Source organism: Chelon labrosus (assembly GCF_963514085.1).
Source record: "Chelon labrosus genome assembly, chromosome: 5".
NCBI lineage: Eukaryota > Metazoa > Chordata > Actinopteri > Mugiliformes > Mugilidae > Chelon > Chelon labrosus.
The window spans coordinates 7716062-7733563 of NC_140341.1; the positions used below are offsets into that span (position 1 = coordinate 7716062).

General features: G+C 43.7%; 1 protein-coding gene across 3 annotated transcripts in view; it reads right to left on the bottom strand.

Annotated features, from left to right (window-relative positions):
• Positions 1-2378: 2378 nt before the first annotated feature.
• The window catches only part of LOC311487888 (mitogen-activated protein kinase kinase kinase kinase 4-like), a 105342-nt gene continuing 90218 nt past the window's right edge, over positions 2379-17502 (bottom strand). For all 3 annotated transcript variants that reach the window (XM_084544299.1, XM_084544297.1, XM_084544298.1), the window contains 11 exons: positions 16959-17076; positions 16009-16353; positions 14942-15056; positions 13607-13774; positions 12718-12861; positions 9430-9564; positions 7613-7713; positions 7329-7478; positions 7065-7224; positions 6238-6377; positions 2379-5714 (listed from right to left, as the gene is read on the bottom strand). In XM_084544299.1, coding sequence (XP_084400425.1) covers positions 5631-5714; positions 6238-6377; positions 7065-7224; positions 7329-7478; positions 7613-7713; positions 9430-9564; positions 12718-12861; positions 13607-13774; positions 14942-15056; positions 16009-16353; positions 16959-17076 — 1660 coding nt within the window. In that variant the 3' untranslated portion in view covers positions 2379-5630. The remainder of the gene's footprint in view (positions 5715-6237; positions 6378-7064; positions 7225-7328; positions 7479-7612; positions 7714-9429; positions 9565-12717; positions 12862-13606; positions 13775-14941; positions 15057-16008; positions 16354-16958; positions 17077-17502) is intronic.

Genomic DNA, 17502 nt, shown 5'->3' on the forward strand with positions numbered 1-17502 from the left:
CTCAGCCGTGCATGTTGATGTCGTTGTCTTGGAAACGATCGCCAAAGCGAGTAGGGCAAGGCAGCAACAATGTTTAAATCAGTATCCAGTGTGTTTGGATACGTAGCGTTCGATTGCAAGCAGAATTAGACAGATACTTCCTGTAATTTATTTCACTTTCTACTCGTAACATAACACAGAAAAATTGATTAGGCACTCTTCGTTTTGTTGAGATTTCTGTGCACGAACTATTGTAAGAAACAGTCGACAGCTGACATATATGCCGTGACCACAGTAACCAGTGCTGAACGGCCTTGGCCTCTGAGGTTTTAGCATGCAGGGCGGGGGGGTGTTAATCAGAATAAGATGTGCATTGGGCAAGCACAAAACAGGCCTTTGACACACACATTTTCTCACATACAGGTTAAAAGGTGACTGAGGCAGGACGTACCATTCATCAAGCTCCAATGACTGGCCACTGAGAGAGCAGGACGTGTTGCGTGTTTTGGGAATTTATCTGCGATGTCCTGAGACGAAACACTTCGACAGACCTGCTTGTTTTTTTCCTTCCCACGGTTCAGCTTATTAATTACTCAAGTGGATATTTCATTGACAAATTTGTGCACAGCTCAAAAGAGAACTTTGTTTTTTTGGGGTGGGGGTGCAAAGAATTGAGCTAAAAAAAAAGTGATATTTGTAAGTTAAATATTCTTAAAGTCTCCATATTTAAGAGCTCTACCAGGACACTGCACAAATGGTGTAATCACCAAATGCCTCAGACAGATTATAAAACTAAATCCAGACCATAATCTTACCCTAACCAGACATTAAGATAAAAAATATCCAGAAATGTGTGGTAGCCTCACTTTTTATTTAGAATGGGTGCATTTACAAGGACACTATTATTCCACTAATAATATTAATAGCCACCTCAGTAGGAACCTACTGATGAGAAGTTGCAGTTTAATTATTTGATGAAAATAAATGTTCACTTTCACTTTCTGCCACTTGGGGCGCCAAAGTGCAAATTGGCCAACAACATGAAATTGCTTAAATTCATGAGTTGCATATATACACCGATCAGGCGTAACATTATAATGCTAATGTTGTGTAGGTCTCCCTTGTGCCTCCAAAACAGTTGTGAATCATCATAGAATGGACATGGGCCTTCTGAGGGTGTCCTGTGGTGTCTGGCAACACAGTGTGGTTAGTGGGGGCCTTTGAGGGGAGGGGCCTCTGTGGATCATCCCACAGATACTTGATCAGTTCTGGATCTAGTGAATTTGGAGGCCATGTCAACACCTTGTGCTGTTCTTCATATTTTTTTTTAGTTGTTCCTAAAGCGTTTTTGTGTGTGTTTCTGTGTCAGGCTGCATCCTGTTGGGGATGTCTGCTGCCATCAAGGAGTGTCATTGCTATGGGGTGGGGGTGCCTGGTCTGGTCTAGGTGGGTGCTACATGTCTAATTAACATCCACATGAATGAATGCCAGGTTCAAGTTTCCCGGCTGAACATTGAATTATCACAAGATGGTCAATGTTATTTACTTCTCCTGTCAGTGGTCATAATGTTGTGGCTGATTGGTGTACATTCCATTTAAGCCTCAAGCGAATTTGAAGGTGGTCTCTGTGACGTCAGACTTGTTGATAAGACACTCACACAGCTGTTCCACGGCGTCTTACTTTAAACAGAGACTAATGTGTAGCATGGACCAAACGGTCACATAAATTGTTTACAGGACTCTGTTCCTAATCATGTTGCTCTTGCCAGTAAAGGGCGCCCTCTGTTCCTCAGAACATTTCATTTGCCATGACTACCACTACTTCCACGTAGTGTTTTTTTAAATGCTGCACTGTTGACATTTTTTGCAACATGAGTCGGTGAGCGACTGCAATATAAGCAACTCGTATCTCGTCGTCAACGACAAGCTTTTGCATGAAGCCGATACAGCCACTCATCCAGGCCTTGGTGCAATAAGAGTTCCTCAGAACGTTTCATTTGTCATAACTTCTCTTTTCGGGACAGTTCACACGCGCACACTCAGACTGAGATCAGACATGCAAACTCCACAGGATGTCCTCAACAGGAAGCCTTTCAACACACTGTATTGTATAGTATTTTCTGAATGGCTAATTGTATAGTCACATTTTATTTATTTATTTATTTTTAAGTGCAGGTTGTTGTGTTTATGTGAAAACAATAGTTATAATTTTTCATTAACACGTAATGTAGCATCTAAGTTGAAGGAACGAAATGTGTGACTGGCGCGTCGGACGTGTTCCAGTTAGCTAACGCGTTACAAAACCTCTCTTTTCAACATGTTTGCATGTGAGATTTTTGGGAACGAGCGACCGCAGAGGCCAGACACAATGGAAAGAAGAAGAAAACTCTTCCTTTAAAATTACTTTTAAAGTTTATTCAAAGAAAAAAAAAAAAAATCAGGAAAATACACAACTTCCTGTCATACACAGAGAGGACATAAGTTAGAGTAGCATGGCAGAAACAGCAGAGGAAAAACAACGTCGCCTCACGTCCAAGCCTGCAGGGACCGTTACTGCAATGTTTCCATGTTGAAGCAGCGCTATGTGAATACCTGAAATGAACAACACGCGTGTTCCTTATTGTTTTGTTAAGTGGGTTAGTTAGTGGGTTGGGGGAGATGACCAAAAAAAAAGTAAATATCTAATAAAATCTGGGCTCAAAAAGCAGAAACAAAAGATTTTAAAGAACCAAGATGCATTAAACATAAATACCAAGATGGACATTAGTGTAACAAAAACATTGCCTCTGTAAACATTTTCTCCACCTAAGGTGAGTGTAATAATATTAAACCACCGCAGTCGCATATTTACGTGTACATAGACTTACAGAAAAACAACAGAACCTATCGTTAAGCTTCTCGGCTAGCTCTAAAACTTAAGAATACACAATGCTTCAAGTGATTTATTATTATTTTTTTCTTTTCTTTTTTTAAAAAGGATTTCCAAGTAGTGGTTTTCATAACAATACGTTTACACGTTTTTTTTTTTTTGTTGTTTTGTTTTTTTAAATGCTGCCCTCTTGGCACTTTTTCCAACACGAGTCGGCGAGCGACTGCCGTATAAGCAACTCGTATCTCGTCCTTTATTTAGCCGGTTGAGAATATCGATAATAACCACAAAGTTTTGCATGAAGTCAATACAGCCACTCATCAAGGCCTTGATGCAATAAGAGACACACACTGGGTACTACTGCACACTCAGACCTCAGACAACAGCATTGGGGCCCAAACGGCTTCTCTAAGTGACTGACGGTGACCTTTTTACACGTCTAAGCACTGTTTGTGTGTGTTACTGTTGCCGTAGGGGGGGAGGAACACACACAAGGTGAACTTGTTTGTGACCTGACGTGTTTGGACATGATGTCAGAGTCCAAATTTGATTGTTCTTTGCCCCCCTCCCCCCTTTTTTCTAGGTGAACAGTTCAATCTTTGAGAGCTGATGTGGAAAATCCAGCTTAGCCCGAAGGGAGATCAATGCTGGAGGTCTCTGCTGAGTCTTTCACATATACAGACAACTTAAATAAAAGCTGGAGCAGGAAACGAGTGGGGGATGGGGAGTGGGAGTGGGGAAGGGGTTAGAAAAAAATAAAATTAAACAGAGAAAACGAGAAAAATCGGGTTTTCAGTTTCTTCACAAACAGCCGAGTGAAAGGAAAAGCTCTGAGACGCTTCATCACAGTAACACTGAAATCCAGAGTCTGAGCGTTGGATCAACAAGGTCCTCGTCTGACGGGGGAGGGGGAAGCGCGCCCGACGTACGCCCCCTCGGCTGTAGGCGTTCTCGCTTTCCGCACGGATTCTCACACAGCCGCGGAAAAGAAACGCAGACTCCAAAGATATCTACACCTGACGTAGAGGCTCTGCCGCTGCAGCTTTCAATCACTTTTAAACTGGAAAATTGAACATCTAGGATTGATCACTTGTGACAAGATACAAAGCAAAAAAAAATTTAAAATACATCATCTCATGCCTTGGACCACCACACGGTAATAAGTCTTTCTACATTCTTGACACTTAGTGCATCGCATTCGTACAAACGATGGAAATGAAAGGTGAAATGAGCTGAACTAGAAACCCGCCACATGAACTGAGACTAGCCTGCTGGCCATGCATTTACCTCTCTGCCACGCAATTCGTCAACTACACTCAACTCTCCGTCCGTCCGTCCGTCCATCCGACCGACCGACCGACCGACCGCACACGTACTAAACTACCTCCTCTACTTCATCACTCCATTATCATTATTTTCCACGTTATATCCGAGTATTCACAGCAAGTTTCTCGAGCGGACAGAAACGCCCTTCACCCGAGAGTTTAGGGTTGTCATGGGTGGAAAAACATGACAAATGACACTAACCGGAAGTTTAAATTACATTTATTGTACATACACCTTTGTTTTTACTTTTACTTTTTTTGGCTCACGCACCCACATCCCTTTCTTCTTCTTAGACACCTGCACACGCCTGTGGTTTCCAAAGCAAGCAAACTGTGGGTGGATGCGTGTGAATTTAACAAAAAAATAATAATAATTAAAAAAAAAAAAAAAAAGGTAAAAGACATGTTTAAATCCACATAGTTACACTTATCTTCGAGGAATAATAATAGTGATGATTCAAAAAATACTATTCTGAACTCCGTCTCTTTCTCTCTCCGTCATCCCTCTTATTTTAGCACCTGTCCGAATACAACACGATACTTCGACTATACACACACACACGCACGCACACACACACACACACACACACACACACACACACACTCCCGTTGAGTCCTGTCAATCAGACTTACGTTAATCCTTACATGTTAGGTCCCTTCCGCCTGCTTGTCACCTCGATGAGTCCCTCCGGCACCGGGCGTTTACAGTTACACCCCCGGCTGACGTCGACTAGCCTCTAACCAGCGTGTCAGCAGTAATTGGACCAAACAAAAGTACTGTACATTTACACACATCACTGTAGCATTAATACGACATACTCTGACCCCCCCCCCAGCTGCCCCGCGCACTCATGAGAAAGGGCAGAGGGGGTGGGATCGTGGGGCAAAAGGGGGAACTCCCTTACAGGAGGCAGACCTGCAGAAGGTAGTAGAAGTAACAATAGCGGTAGGTAGCAGTACGAGTAGTTAGGAGACCTCAAGCTTACTGACCAGCCCGGGTGCACGGAAACGAAGCAGAGGTACAAAATCTATCCCATCGCATCGATCTGATGAGCGCCAAGAAAACCGAGAGGGAAACAGAAAGTCGCTCGCTCTCTTTTCTTGAATTCACATTTTATGTATTTCTACTTCCTTTCATAAAGTAACCATTGATTTTATTTTGCACGCGTGCTGTCACTGCGGGGTGTTTCGAATGGGCCGCGGCGGCTTGACCGGGTTTGTTCGCGGCGTCGCAGAGGCTGGCTGGCTGGCTGGCTGGCTGGCTGGCTGAGAGCTAGGCGGCAGCCCCGGAGCGGAAGCTGAAGCTGGCGCCGGCCGGTTGTGGTGTTTGTTCTCTTTTTGGTTGTCCGAGTGCTGACGAGACATCAATGGTGGGTTCTGAGATCCAGTGTTAGCGAGGGTGGAGGACAATGAGGGAGATGAGGAGAAGGAAGAGAGAGAGGACAGGGCGTGGACCTCTACCAGCTGAGCAGGTTGCTTCGGCCCAGAGTCATAAAGTAGACCTGGCTGGAGCCTCCGGACCGTACGGAGGCGAAGAACACCTGAGGAGGACACGGGTAAGAGAAGATAAGATCAGTTGCAGTGCTGCAGCATCATACAGTTAAAAAGAAACTCCTTATTCACGTATATTACACTCCTCAAAACGTCAGATCATTTCCAGTATGAGTTATTGCAGCTAAATAACCACAAAGAGGAGAAACTACATTTAGTGTGAATATGCCAGTAAAGAGAGAAGAGAAACTAGAGAAGCGTGAGGTTACTTTCACAACCGAGAAGCAACAGAGACTGAGCAAACTGAGAGTGGCTTTGGATGATCTCAGGGAGATTCACGATCACACAAGACATGTTTGATGGCGGTCAGTGTATATTTGTTTGCGAATGGATGGTTAAAAGAAATGGAAAGTGGTATTTTTTTTTGCAGGAAACCATTGGCTAGCGTGGGGAAAAAAAATAAAAAATTATATTCACTACAGATTTTCAATAATATGAACATCTGATGAGTTCACCGATGCCAGTCCTACAAAGTAAGGATGTGGTGCTGAACGTAGACCGTGGAGCTCTCACCTTGTCGTTTCTTTCACAGAGGAACTTGAGTCTCTGGGCTCTCTTGTGCATGAAGACACCGTCCAGGTGGCCAGTCTCCACAGAGCGGATCTCTATGGCCTTCTCCCCCCAACCCATGATCTGGTTGGAACGGATGTAGGCTGCAAAGAGGTAGATATGTGTGTTAGTGAATGGACGCCGATCGCTTGAGCCTTTCCTGAGAAACACGGTTGCCACTTGAACTCACGGAGGTGCGTGGCCTTGGGCTGCGATGCTAAAAACTCTCCAGCTAATCATTGATCATAAACAGGGCGGCAGAGTGGTGTGGTGGTTAGCACTGATGCCTCACAGCAAGAAGGTTCTAGGTTTTAATCCATCGGCCGCCTGGGGCCTTTCCGTTTTCCACAGTTCTCAAGTTTAGCACATTAGCTAGATTTACTCTTCTAATGGATTTCCCTTGCACTGCCCTATTTGTTCCATCTCCAGTTAACTCGCCTTTCCCCTAATCTGTGCAGGAGCATGAATGTGCCTTGTTGCTGGCTGGCTGGATTAGTGTTGTGTGGATCAGATATTCCCATCTACAGAAGCAGAACCAGATTTTTTCAGCTCACAAACAGAAACAACAGCTAGAATATTGGAGCTAAATGTTACCTTCAGTAATCAACTATATAACAACTAAATAGTCACAGATTTTATCCGTGACAAATGTATTAACTAGCAAGAGTGCAAAATGATTGAAATCAGAAAAGAATAACTAGTGTTTCTACAGTAAATACTTCTAGTCCAAAAGGTTGGGAACCACTGCTCTAGGTCTGTGTGTTTATGTAGCCTTTGCCCCGGTGACTCACCCACTGAGGTGGGCATCTCCCCCCACTGCAGCACCACGTCCTTGGTGATGCGTCCGTAGGTGTTGACGTAAACGCCCTCGTCCTCGTAGCACACCAGAAGTTCAATGCCGTCAGTGTTGGGCAGGATGATGATTGCGTGAGACTGGATATTGGTCTGGATCTGGAGAGAAGCAACACACCGCCGTTATCTTCTGTGAGGCTTAGATAAGAAGTGAAACATCCTCAAGACGGAAAACATGCATTTGAGATACTGTGTGGTCTTACGTGAGTAGGCAGGTAGATGTCATAGACGGCCCCAGAGTCAACATCCACGGCGTGGAAGCCTGAGCAGGAGCCGTAGATGACCTTTAACCTCTGGCCCTCCTCCACGGTCAGGTCCACCAGCAGGGGTTTGTGCACCAGATCACCGAAAGACTGAGGCACAGAACACAACAGATATCGTTTAGTTTGGCTTCAGGAGCTGGAGATCAGTAAATATTTGCCAATGCAGAGGTGATCAGTATGAATCTATCACACTCTATTTTATTTATTTATTTATTTATTTTTACCTTAAAGGCCATGAACTTGTGGTAGGGTTTGGGTGCCCAGGCGTAGACCTCCACTGAGTTCTTCAGGGCCAGAACCAAAAATTTGATCCTTTCATATTTCACTGTGTGAATAAAAAGAAAACATGTTAGGAGAAATGTTCGCCATGTTGCTGAAAGTTCAAAATCTTTGAACTTCTCTTCTTATCTCAAATATAAAATAGTTCATTTTGAGATTTTCAGATGTGTTGTCCCAAAAAACTACCCATAAATTAATCTTTGGCATCAGATGTCACTTATTTATTCTTTTCTAAAAGTATTTAAACCCAATTTGGATTTTGCATCCCCTTGCATATTTAGGTCTATTTTTTTGTTTGTCCCAGTTTGTGCAACTTATTGCTAAAAAAACAATAAAACTAAAGAATGCTACCGTTATTTTTTTTTTTAAATGAATCAAAAAAATTAAAACCATGTATTATGATCGTATTATACAAATCTAATTAAAGGAACAGAGATTTGTTTTCCACTACTAATGACTTAAGGCTCATTTAGAGTACTGCAGGACATAGACGCCATAACCTACGTACGTAGGGTATGTACGTAGGTTACAGCCTTTATGAGCCATCTATACTTGTGTGCTCGTCAATCCAGCTCGCTCTGTAAACACACTAGTCGGTGTTGAGTCTTTTTTGCCAGTCGGGCAAATTTTTGTTTCTACTTCCTGCTTCACTTTCAACAATGGCGACTGAAACTTTCGCCGAAGACGAGTCGTACCAATGTTTGCATCTCCGAATCGCCTCAGTTAACTTTTCATCGATGTGTTACATCTTTATTGATCCAAAACAATCAATTTGAAAATTGTGGAGATGGAGAAGCAGCTGGAGATACTAAAGCGGAAATACGCTACTACCAAGTGGACAAATCACAGCTCTTGCGGTCTGCATAGTTAATTTCTGGGGAGGTGCACATCAGCTACAGTGTTAGGGTCTGCATACGCTCTGTCAAACTGACGCAGAAGCCTAAACCATCTATTGGTATTATTTTATAATATTTCATTTTATTTTATAAATGCATCTAAACAAAAATCTCTACATTGCTCCTCCTTTACCCAATGCCAGTAAGTTGATTTCATCATCATAGTTTCTGCTAGGGTTTAATATTTTCCCTTAGGGTTGCACAGTTTTTCAATCACTGATTTACATTTTTTATTTTTTTAGTCTTTGGGAAGTCCTGTACTTTCCACGAGTGTCGATTTGAGAAATTAATGGACACACATGAATAAAAACCCGTCGACAGGAAATGAATTTCATGTCTGACAGCTCTGATCGAGGCGGAGGAGTTTCCAACAGGAAGTGCCCTGTCAATGCTTAGCAGCACTAAAACTACAAAGGACATTCTGAATTTTAGACAGGACGGTGCAGTTACATGTCCATTCGGATGTCCTTGCGGCGTTCTTACTTAATCGAGGGCTTTCCTTCCATTATTTACCAATTACCCTCTCTGTTTAGATCACGTTTATAAACCGCAAGTCCCCCATTTGCATCCAGATGCGTCTGAGTTTACATCTGATGGGAAATTTACTGGCGGGACATTTCACCAAACTAAACCAATACCTGACAACTGCCTTTACTAATCCAAACGTGTCCGTTTAACAAAGACTTGTCCATTTATTTTTGCATGTTTGTCTTTTTCCATGACATGCATCCTAAACTGTAAGGCTGCAGGGGATGCCTGCATATAATCACCCTTATCTCCTGCTTGTCAGTTAAAAGCACATCTGCAGAGTTTACTGCTGTAAATGTGGTGAAATCCCAAATATTTCTGTGCAGAATGTCACTCACCGACTTTGTAGTGCACGCAGCCCTCCAGGTCTCCCACGGTGGTCCAACCCTGTTTCTTCTCCACCTCGGGGTCATTGTGCAGGATCTTGTTCCTCAGCCAGGACAGGTAGTAGACGCGGAGCTTGTTCTTCTTACCTGCCGATCAAGAAGCAAAGGTCACTGCGTTTCTTTCAGCCAAATTATTATGTATATAATCTCTATGTATCTTCTTTAGAATCACGTTAACAGACACAAATAACGCACTTCTCGTATCTTCTAAACCCCCGCATTAACATCTACGCTGCCAACTATGCATTTGTCAGTTTGACCTCTTGGTGTATGTTTTTAAAGAATGCACAGACCTTGATAAAAACCACAGGCCAAAGTGTGATGGTCAGACTGAGTTTTGACCTCCTCCGACTATCCTTGATACCCAGCGCATGCTCAAAAATGCCCTTTATAAATGTCCACAGAGAGAATGCAGTGAAAGTTTCATTCTACCCTGCAATCATTTGCGATTTTTAATTTGACGTACTCAGGGGCGTAGCACCAAATTCTGGGCCCCGTACACTCTTAATGTCAGTGGGCCCCTATCCATGCCAGTGCACGAAGCGCGAGAGCAAAAAATTGGGGGCATTTATTTATAAATAAACCAACATAAATCGGGTTTTAAGCTAAAATCAGATCAGATTATACTCAGGCATGCAAACTGGTCAGGGGTCAAAAAGGTGAGAAGAGTGCGAAGAGGGAAATGGCCACGAACACCCCCCCCCCCCCCCCCCCCTTGGTAAACAGAGAAGACAACAGACTACAAATTCACTAATTTTTACCAAAAAAAAAAACTTTTGAGCCATTGAGCCTGAACAGCTCAATGGCTGTTTTTCCTCGGGCCTGAAGGGCATATTTCACTGCCGGGCCTTTATTTTACTCAAGCACATCGCGGTCCAGGCCTTTATTGGAAGGAGGCCAGAATTAGAGGCAGGCCTTAATTTCTATTTGAGCAAAACGAACTACGAGTAGAATGAATAAAAACAAGATTTTGTGTCTATTTGAACCTATAAAATACTAGGTTCATTTATTGAAAACGTACCGTTACCATAACATGGTATGCATACAGAATATTAACAACAAATGAGCGGCGCGACGCGGTCGGAGCGCACTGAGGACAGTGAATGGAATGGAATACAGGCCAATATTAGAGGATTTACGGTATATAGAACATTATATTATTATATTATTAAAATATATTAAAATAAAAGTCAACGAGTAGGCTACCCCCCCCCCCCCCCCAAATATTTTCTCCTCGGATTTGCACGAATCACATAAGTCACCCAATTGAAAACGGCGAATTTCGCCGAAAGGTGAGGAGTTTGCATGCCTGTATACTGATGACTGGTTCTTTCATTCACCACCTGAATTGATGCATTTGGCCTACTTGTGCTCAAACACCTATAAACATTAAGCTACATCTGGTTTGTGTACTAACGTTTTGATCGATGACACATTTTGATTTAAAAACATTTATTCTTGAACAGGAGCCAACAACTGTACACAGAGAATCAAATCAAATAAACTATCAAATTTTTCAAGAAAATTGTTCTTCAGCTTGCAGAAAAAGAAATAAAGCCTTGCTAAAGCCTTACACGAGATGTAAGGATGTAATTTACATCCCAGTAAACGCCCACTGACTCTGGACTACGACAACGTTAACATTAAATGGATGCAGTTACACAACAAGTAAACTCGGTTCACCTTTCGGAAAGAAAGCAGCTAACAGTTGCTTCCCCTCATTCTGCCCTATTTCTTTTTCTTTCCGCTCTTTCTTTTTCTGGTACCCCGGTTTGTGTTTTTTGGGCGCCATGATGACAGCTAGCCTCCAGGTCATTCAATCTGCGCTCACTGACGTACTTATCGCCGGCCGCTGTCTATGGGCAGACTAAAGAGGGACCCCCCCCAGAATGTCCAATATGTTGGGAGGGCTGTGACACAAACTTCATTCTCTCAGTTGATGTTATCAGTATATTTGAAATACATTATGACACCAATTAATTGGAGGGCCAAATTCATTCAAATGAATAAATAAAATAAAAATAAATTCAGGATTTTCATGGGCCCTCTTCCTACTCGGGCCCTGGGTAGCCAGGTCCCCTTTTCCCCCCACTATCACGCCCATGGACGTACTTCTTGATGCTGCATTCTCTGCTGCATTTGCACCGATCAGCCGAGAACTGACAAATTTCATATCTTAGGAAATTCTCTGTGGGATTTTCTTCCTCTTCTGTCTTTGCAGTGTTTTTGGTAAGCAGTGTATCAGGTTCGGGATATAGATGCAGAAGAACAACAGAAATGTTTAGCCCTGCTTACTTCAGATGTAGTCACTCATGAGGAATGTCGCCCTTCTTGTTGAGTGTAATCATTCAAACGAAAAGAAAAACTACTGAGGATTAAGTTAACAGTTAAGTGCATGGTTAAATTAGGAAAATTAAGCCTGCATAGGAGCATACGTAGATCACACCTGTTCACACCTGTGCACAGCTTTTTACAGAAGCTAAGCTGCAGACACATCCGACACGCTCGATTCCGTGTATTCGTATGGGATTTGTTAACATGGTCTTCTAGTAATCTAATTGCATAAAATGAGATGTTGCCCCGAATTTGGCCCAAGCGTCTAAGCACGCACGCACACAATCACACACACAAGTTCCCATGACGCGTATTCTTATGCAGTTTCATAGAAAGACATCGACGTGTGCCGAGGCAATTTCCTTCCATCATGGAAAGCCGGAGAGTGTGTCAGCCTTACACACACATGCACACGCATGACGTGGTCTCACACTGCGGCGCTTTGCTCAACATCCGCTTAGCTCAAAAATATCTGTTGTGACACTCGCGGCTGCTCCGCTGCCTTGTGTGTGTGTGTGATATTGAGAAAGAGGAGAAGTTAAAAATGTGGATGCACTTTCAGAATGAGAAATCTTGGAAATCAGCTGTGCGAGTGAGTGTGCACGACAAGTATCTAAACAACAAATGCATTCCGTCTGAGACGCTGTAGCAGATTTTTTTTTGCAGGTGTGTATGTGTGTGTGTGTACGTGAGGCGAGTGCACAACCCAGGAACAGAAGTAGACTAGAGAAAACACACACATACTTTAGACAGTGAACTATGAGCTGCAGAATAAACAGAAGTGAAACAGTTTCTGACTCATAACAAACTCAGACATGGTTAAATTAATATTGTCTGTGTTTGTGCACGACCTGATTTCTCTACCTGAACTGTTGTGCCTTTGTTTGTTTGTTTGTTTGTGCATACCTGATATAGTGACCAGGACGTTGAGACCCTCCAGGACGTCCATCTGCTGGAAGCGCCGTCGATTGATCAGAGGGTACACTTTCCCCTGTCCACTGCGATCCAGGAGCATCAGGCCGCTCTCGGTTCCCACCAACAGGTTCACTCCTAAACACGCACAGCCACAAACATAAATACTAATGAGACACCATCCATGATGCCAACTGGTGACACACCATGCAGTCCGGATAGATGGAACTAGTATGTAGATGTAGAAGCGCTTTGCTGCCACCTGGTGGTGAATGTAGAATCTACAATATCAAGAAAACAAGGGTTTTGATGGACACCGAATATTGGATTATAAAAAACTCGCATATCAGCACATTGTGCATTGATCAGGCATAACATTATGACCACCTTCCTAATATTGTGTAGGTCTCCCTTGTGCCTCCAAAACAGTTAGGACTCATCAGAGAATGGACATGGACCTTCTGAGGGTGTCCTGTGGTGTCTGGCAACAGGATGTTGTTAATGGGCGTCCTTTGAGGGGAGGGGCTATGGGGTGGGGGTGCCTGGTCTGGTCTGGTCTGGTCTAGGTGGGTGCTACATGTTTAAGTAACATCCACACGAATGAATGCCAGGTCCAAAAGTTTCCCAGCAGAACACTGAATTTTACTCCTCCTATCAGTGGTCATAATGTTGTGGCTGATCGGTGTCGTAGCCTTAAATAACAAGCTGCATCAAAACACCCATTTTCAAAAACAGTTTTGTCTAAGTAACTCACTTTAACTGTCATAGTATTGCTATTGTTGCTTGTGTTCCTGAAAATGAACCCATCTCATTTCCGTCAGTCTTCACCCTCCTGATCTGACCCGGTGACTTAACAATTAAGGGTTTGTGTCTTCCCTCTTACCCCAGAGCGCGGCGCACAGGATCTCAGAGTTGAACCTCTTCTTGTATTTGCGGATCTCTGGCGTGTCACTCTGAGGGCGAGTGTTCACCGGGTTGACGTTGACCACGGAGCCCTTCCGAGACGGGTCCGCTCTCAGCGCCTCCGCCAGCCGGGCGTCGTTCGCGTAGCCTAAAAGGTCAAAGGGAAGGGCTTAGGTAGGACGGTGTAGGACGGTGTGGGACGTAGAGTTTACCAGGCAGGGGATTGGGTCGGTCAAACGGTCAGTGTTAGAGAGGTGCATTGATCTCCTTTATATGATTCTGATCGTCATAAAATAAGCTCAAACTGATTGCTGGGGAAGTTGCGTCTGGAAAACTAACAATTGACCTACCCGTCTCTAAAAAAGACTCTTTGTTACAGCAGTGGTTATAAGACACTTAGCTCAAGGCAAACTAGTTTATAACCTGCTGTATCGACTGGGAAACATAAAAAACGGTGCAACCTCAGAAAGAGTCTCCTCAGACATGGCATTAAAGATTGTCGTGAAATCTGGAATTTAGACATCGGGAGGAAAATCTAAACTCATTAACTCCAAGTGCAGACTAAACAATCTGGTATACTCAAGAGGTCAGCGGCTGGTCACCAGCTGCACCAGGTGAGGTAATGGCTCCGCATACCAGAGCCTCTGAGATCTGGCCTTGATGGTGGAGGGAGGGAGGAGGATGATGATGATGAGGATCGTGGCGATGGGAGCTGGAGGACTGTTGCGATAAGAAAGCTTTGTTTGATAAGCAGGCGCAGCCAACAAGCTCTGTGACCTCGGTCCGGTACGCGCTAACGATCTGCGCTCTGGATCGTTTGGGACTTTTCTCCGGAGGTTTTCACCTTCAAGGAACAGGAGCCGGTTTTTCAGCCACAGCTCCCAAAGTTTGCAGCAGCGCGTGACGATGACGGATCAGATGCGAGGATAATGAGACGACTCTTCCTGGTCAAGTGCTTTTTCAGTATCTTTGGACATATTGGCACTTGAACTGTGGTCAGTTTGTAGGTTGTTACCTACTGAGCCATGGGGAATGTCCCACGACACATAAGTTGTCTTTACTTACCCTCCTAGGTTTCAGTTCTGCACGGAGTATGAAATTTTGGCTCTTGTTTGTTTCAATTTTTCAACCACCGGCATTGCTATTTGGTGATTTGCTTAAAATCTCATCAGTTAATTTCAAAAAAGATTCTTTGAATTTGTCCCCTGCATGCTTTAGTGCAGACTGAGTGGCTTTCTTTTACTCCTGCATCCTTCTAAAGGTAGGATGTTGGTGCACAGAGAGGCCAGAGAGGTGAGAAGAGATGGAGACTTACCGACATTGTTGAGGGCGCTGCCGGTGGATGGAGAGACTTGGAGGAGGCGCGGGTCGATGAACGGAGTGAAGGAGGAAGAAGACTTGTGTTTCTGCATGTTGTTACTAGACTGGCTCTACAGAGAGATGCAGCAGAATGACATTAAACATCGACAGAACAGCACATCCCTGAATGTTTGAAAGACCAGAATCACGTAAAGAGGTAAACATCAATGCAGACGTGTATGAAAATTGGGGCAAAAATCACACAAGCAGGCAAACTGAGGTACTGTACGTGTGCATGTGTTGCATGCAAATATAATGGGCATTCAAATGAAAGGGTAAAATCATAGATACTGGGGTAAAAGTCAAAAACAGAGGTGGGAGGTAAAAACGTATGAATGCTGTTGACAAAAAAAACAACACGCAGGGGGGAAGAATTCCAACCAAAATAATAAATACTTCCATTGGAAACATACTTGCCGTTGGGACTCCTAACTCTCCTGCATGCTATGACCTATTGTCTGGGGAATGTGAGAATATGACTTGTTTGCTGCAAATAGGCGACATCAAGGAAGAAAATTAGATTTAAATGTTTGGAGGGGAATGCTTGTAAAAACCACAGATAGCCTCAGACGACCCCGGGCTAACGGATCTGATCGTTAAAAAAAAAAAAAAAAACTCGCTGAGGAGTGACGGGACAACAGCAGCTGCAGATCTTTTCCACTGAATAAAGTTTTATTAACGTGTTTGTTTACTTTTTCCTGTTTTAAGCCCAAGTACAAAACCTCTCAGCAATTAGCTCAACAGGACTCAACATTTTACAGGGTGAAAAGAATGATGCCTGATGCAAGCCTCCAACAACACCGCTGACTCTCTGCAGGAGATTTTTGAGAGAAAATGTCAATAGGGCCATGTAGAAGTAGAAACGGACAAAAAATAAATAAAACAGATGCACTAGAAGATCAGTCAATGGTGTCTCTTGCTCTTAGCACTGATAATTTGGACCTCTCTTTGCTCTCCTCGTTCAAAAATACACAAGAAATGACTCCCTTAAGCAGGTGTCCATGTCTGGGCTGGAGGACATACCTCTGCGAGGATGCCGAGCTTTTCCAGGGGACTCTGGGGGGACATGGAGGGACTGGCGAGGCTGGAGGAGGAAGGGGAGTTGGATGCAGAGGAGGAGGGGGAGGAATGATGGCTCTGCTGGATCAGGTCTGGGAGGTGGTGGATGCGACCGGCAAAGCCGTTCCTGTCCGAGTGCTGTGGTGTGGGGTGATGGTGGTGATGGTGGTGGTGGTGGGGGCTGGGGGTGTGGTGGACAAGGCCCGGGCCCGACGGAGAGCCGGGGCTCGGGGCAAAGCCTGCAAGCAGGCCGGGGGTCTGCGTTTGGCCCGAGCCGGGGCCCGGACGCTTTCGGTTGTCACCTGCACTCTGGAAGTAGAAAGAGGGGTAGACAACTGTGGGTCTAGATGTGTTCCTGATGAGCTCAGGAGAAGGGAAGGTGTTAGCTAGAGCAAAGGGCATACTACAGCGACTATTCTACAAGCGGAAACAAAATTATTGTTAGTTCTCAATTATATGGTAAGATAGAATAGTAAGTGGTGTTTATGGCTACTATAAAACTAGAACTACATGTCATAATTTCCAAGAACACATAACTAACAAAGTAAGTTGTCCTAGATGGATTGAAAATCTAATAAAACCTGACTAATGTTTAATTATGTACATTCCATCCGGTTGTCGAATTTCCTATTTATTTGTGTGTGCTTAATTAAAGTCTGGGAGCTTTTATATCCAACTTATGCGGGGCGTCTTCCTTCCTTCCTTTTTTTTTTTTTTTTTTTTTTTTTAAAATAAAACAAAGTATGCAGGAACAGAACAGGGTCAACATGCAAACAAAATGGATAAACACTTGGGGTATGAACGAACAAAATGCAAAAGATCAACTGAAAGTAAATGGTAAATGATGATCAGTGCGGTGCGTTGATTGTTTGCTTGTTTTTTTTTGTTTTTTTTTTATGCTTTTCAAACAGTACCTGTCTGACAATCAGCGTGCTGTCTTTGCACGGCGTCGAGCCGGCATCGCTCTCGCCCTCGTCGTGAACGATCATGGTTTTCACCGACTCTGTTTCTCCGTTGCTGAGCCTGGAAGAGCTGCAGGAAAAAAAAAAAAAAGAGGAAGAGGTGTTCAAGACAAACAGAAAATCATGTAGCGTTCAACACATAGGCTGTATAAAGATGGACGATGGAACAGCTCCTCTAAAGTGAAGCCAAAGCAAGTAGAGCTCCCCCTGGTGTCTGGCTGCAGCATAGGTCATAAACTCCACCCCCTCCATGTTAATGGATGGGACTTGGGCCGAACTAAAACACTAAAATACACGTCAAATAACTTTTTCAAGGATAGTTTCACTAATTTTAGGTAGTTAATATAATGTTGATGCATTTTCAAGTGTCGTTTTTTTCTCATAAGTTTTAGTTATTTGACGCTACAGAAACAGGATGTGAGATCATGGTGACTACCAGTTGCAATGCCAACCTCAACCGTGAGAGTTGGGAAATAAATAAATAAACTAGTAGAGT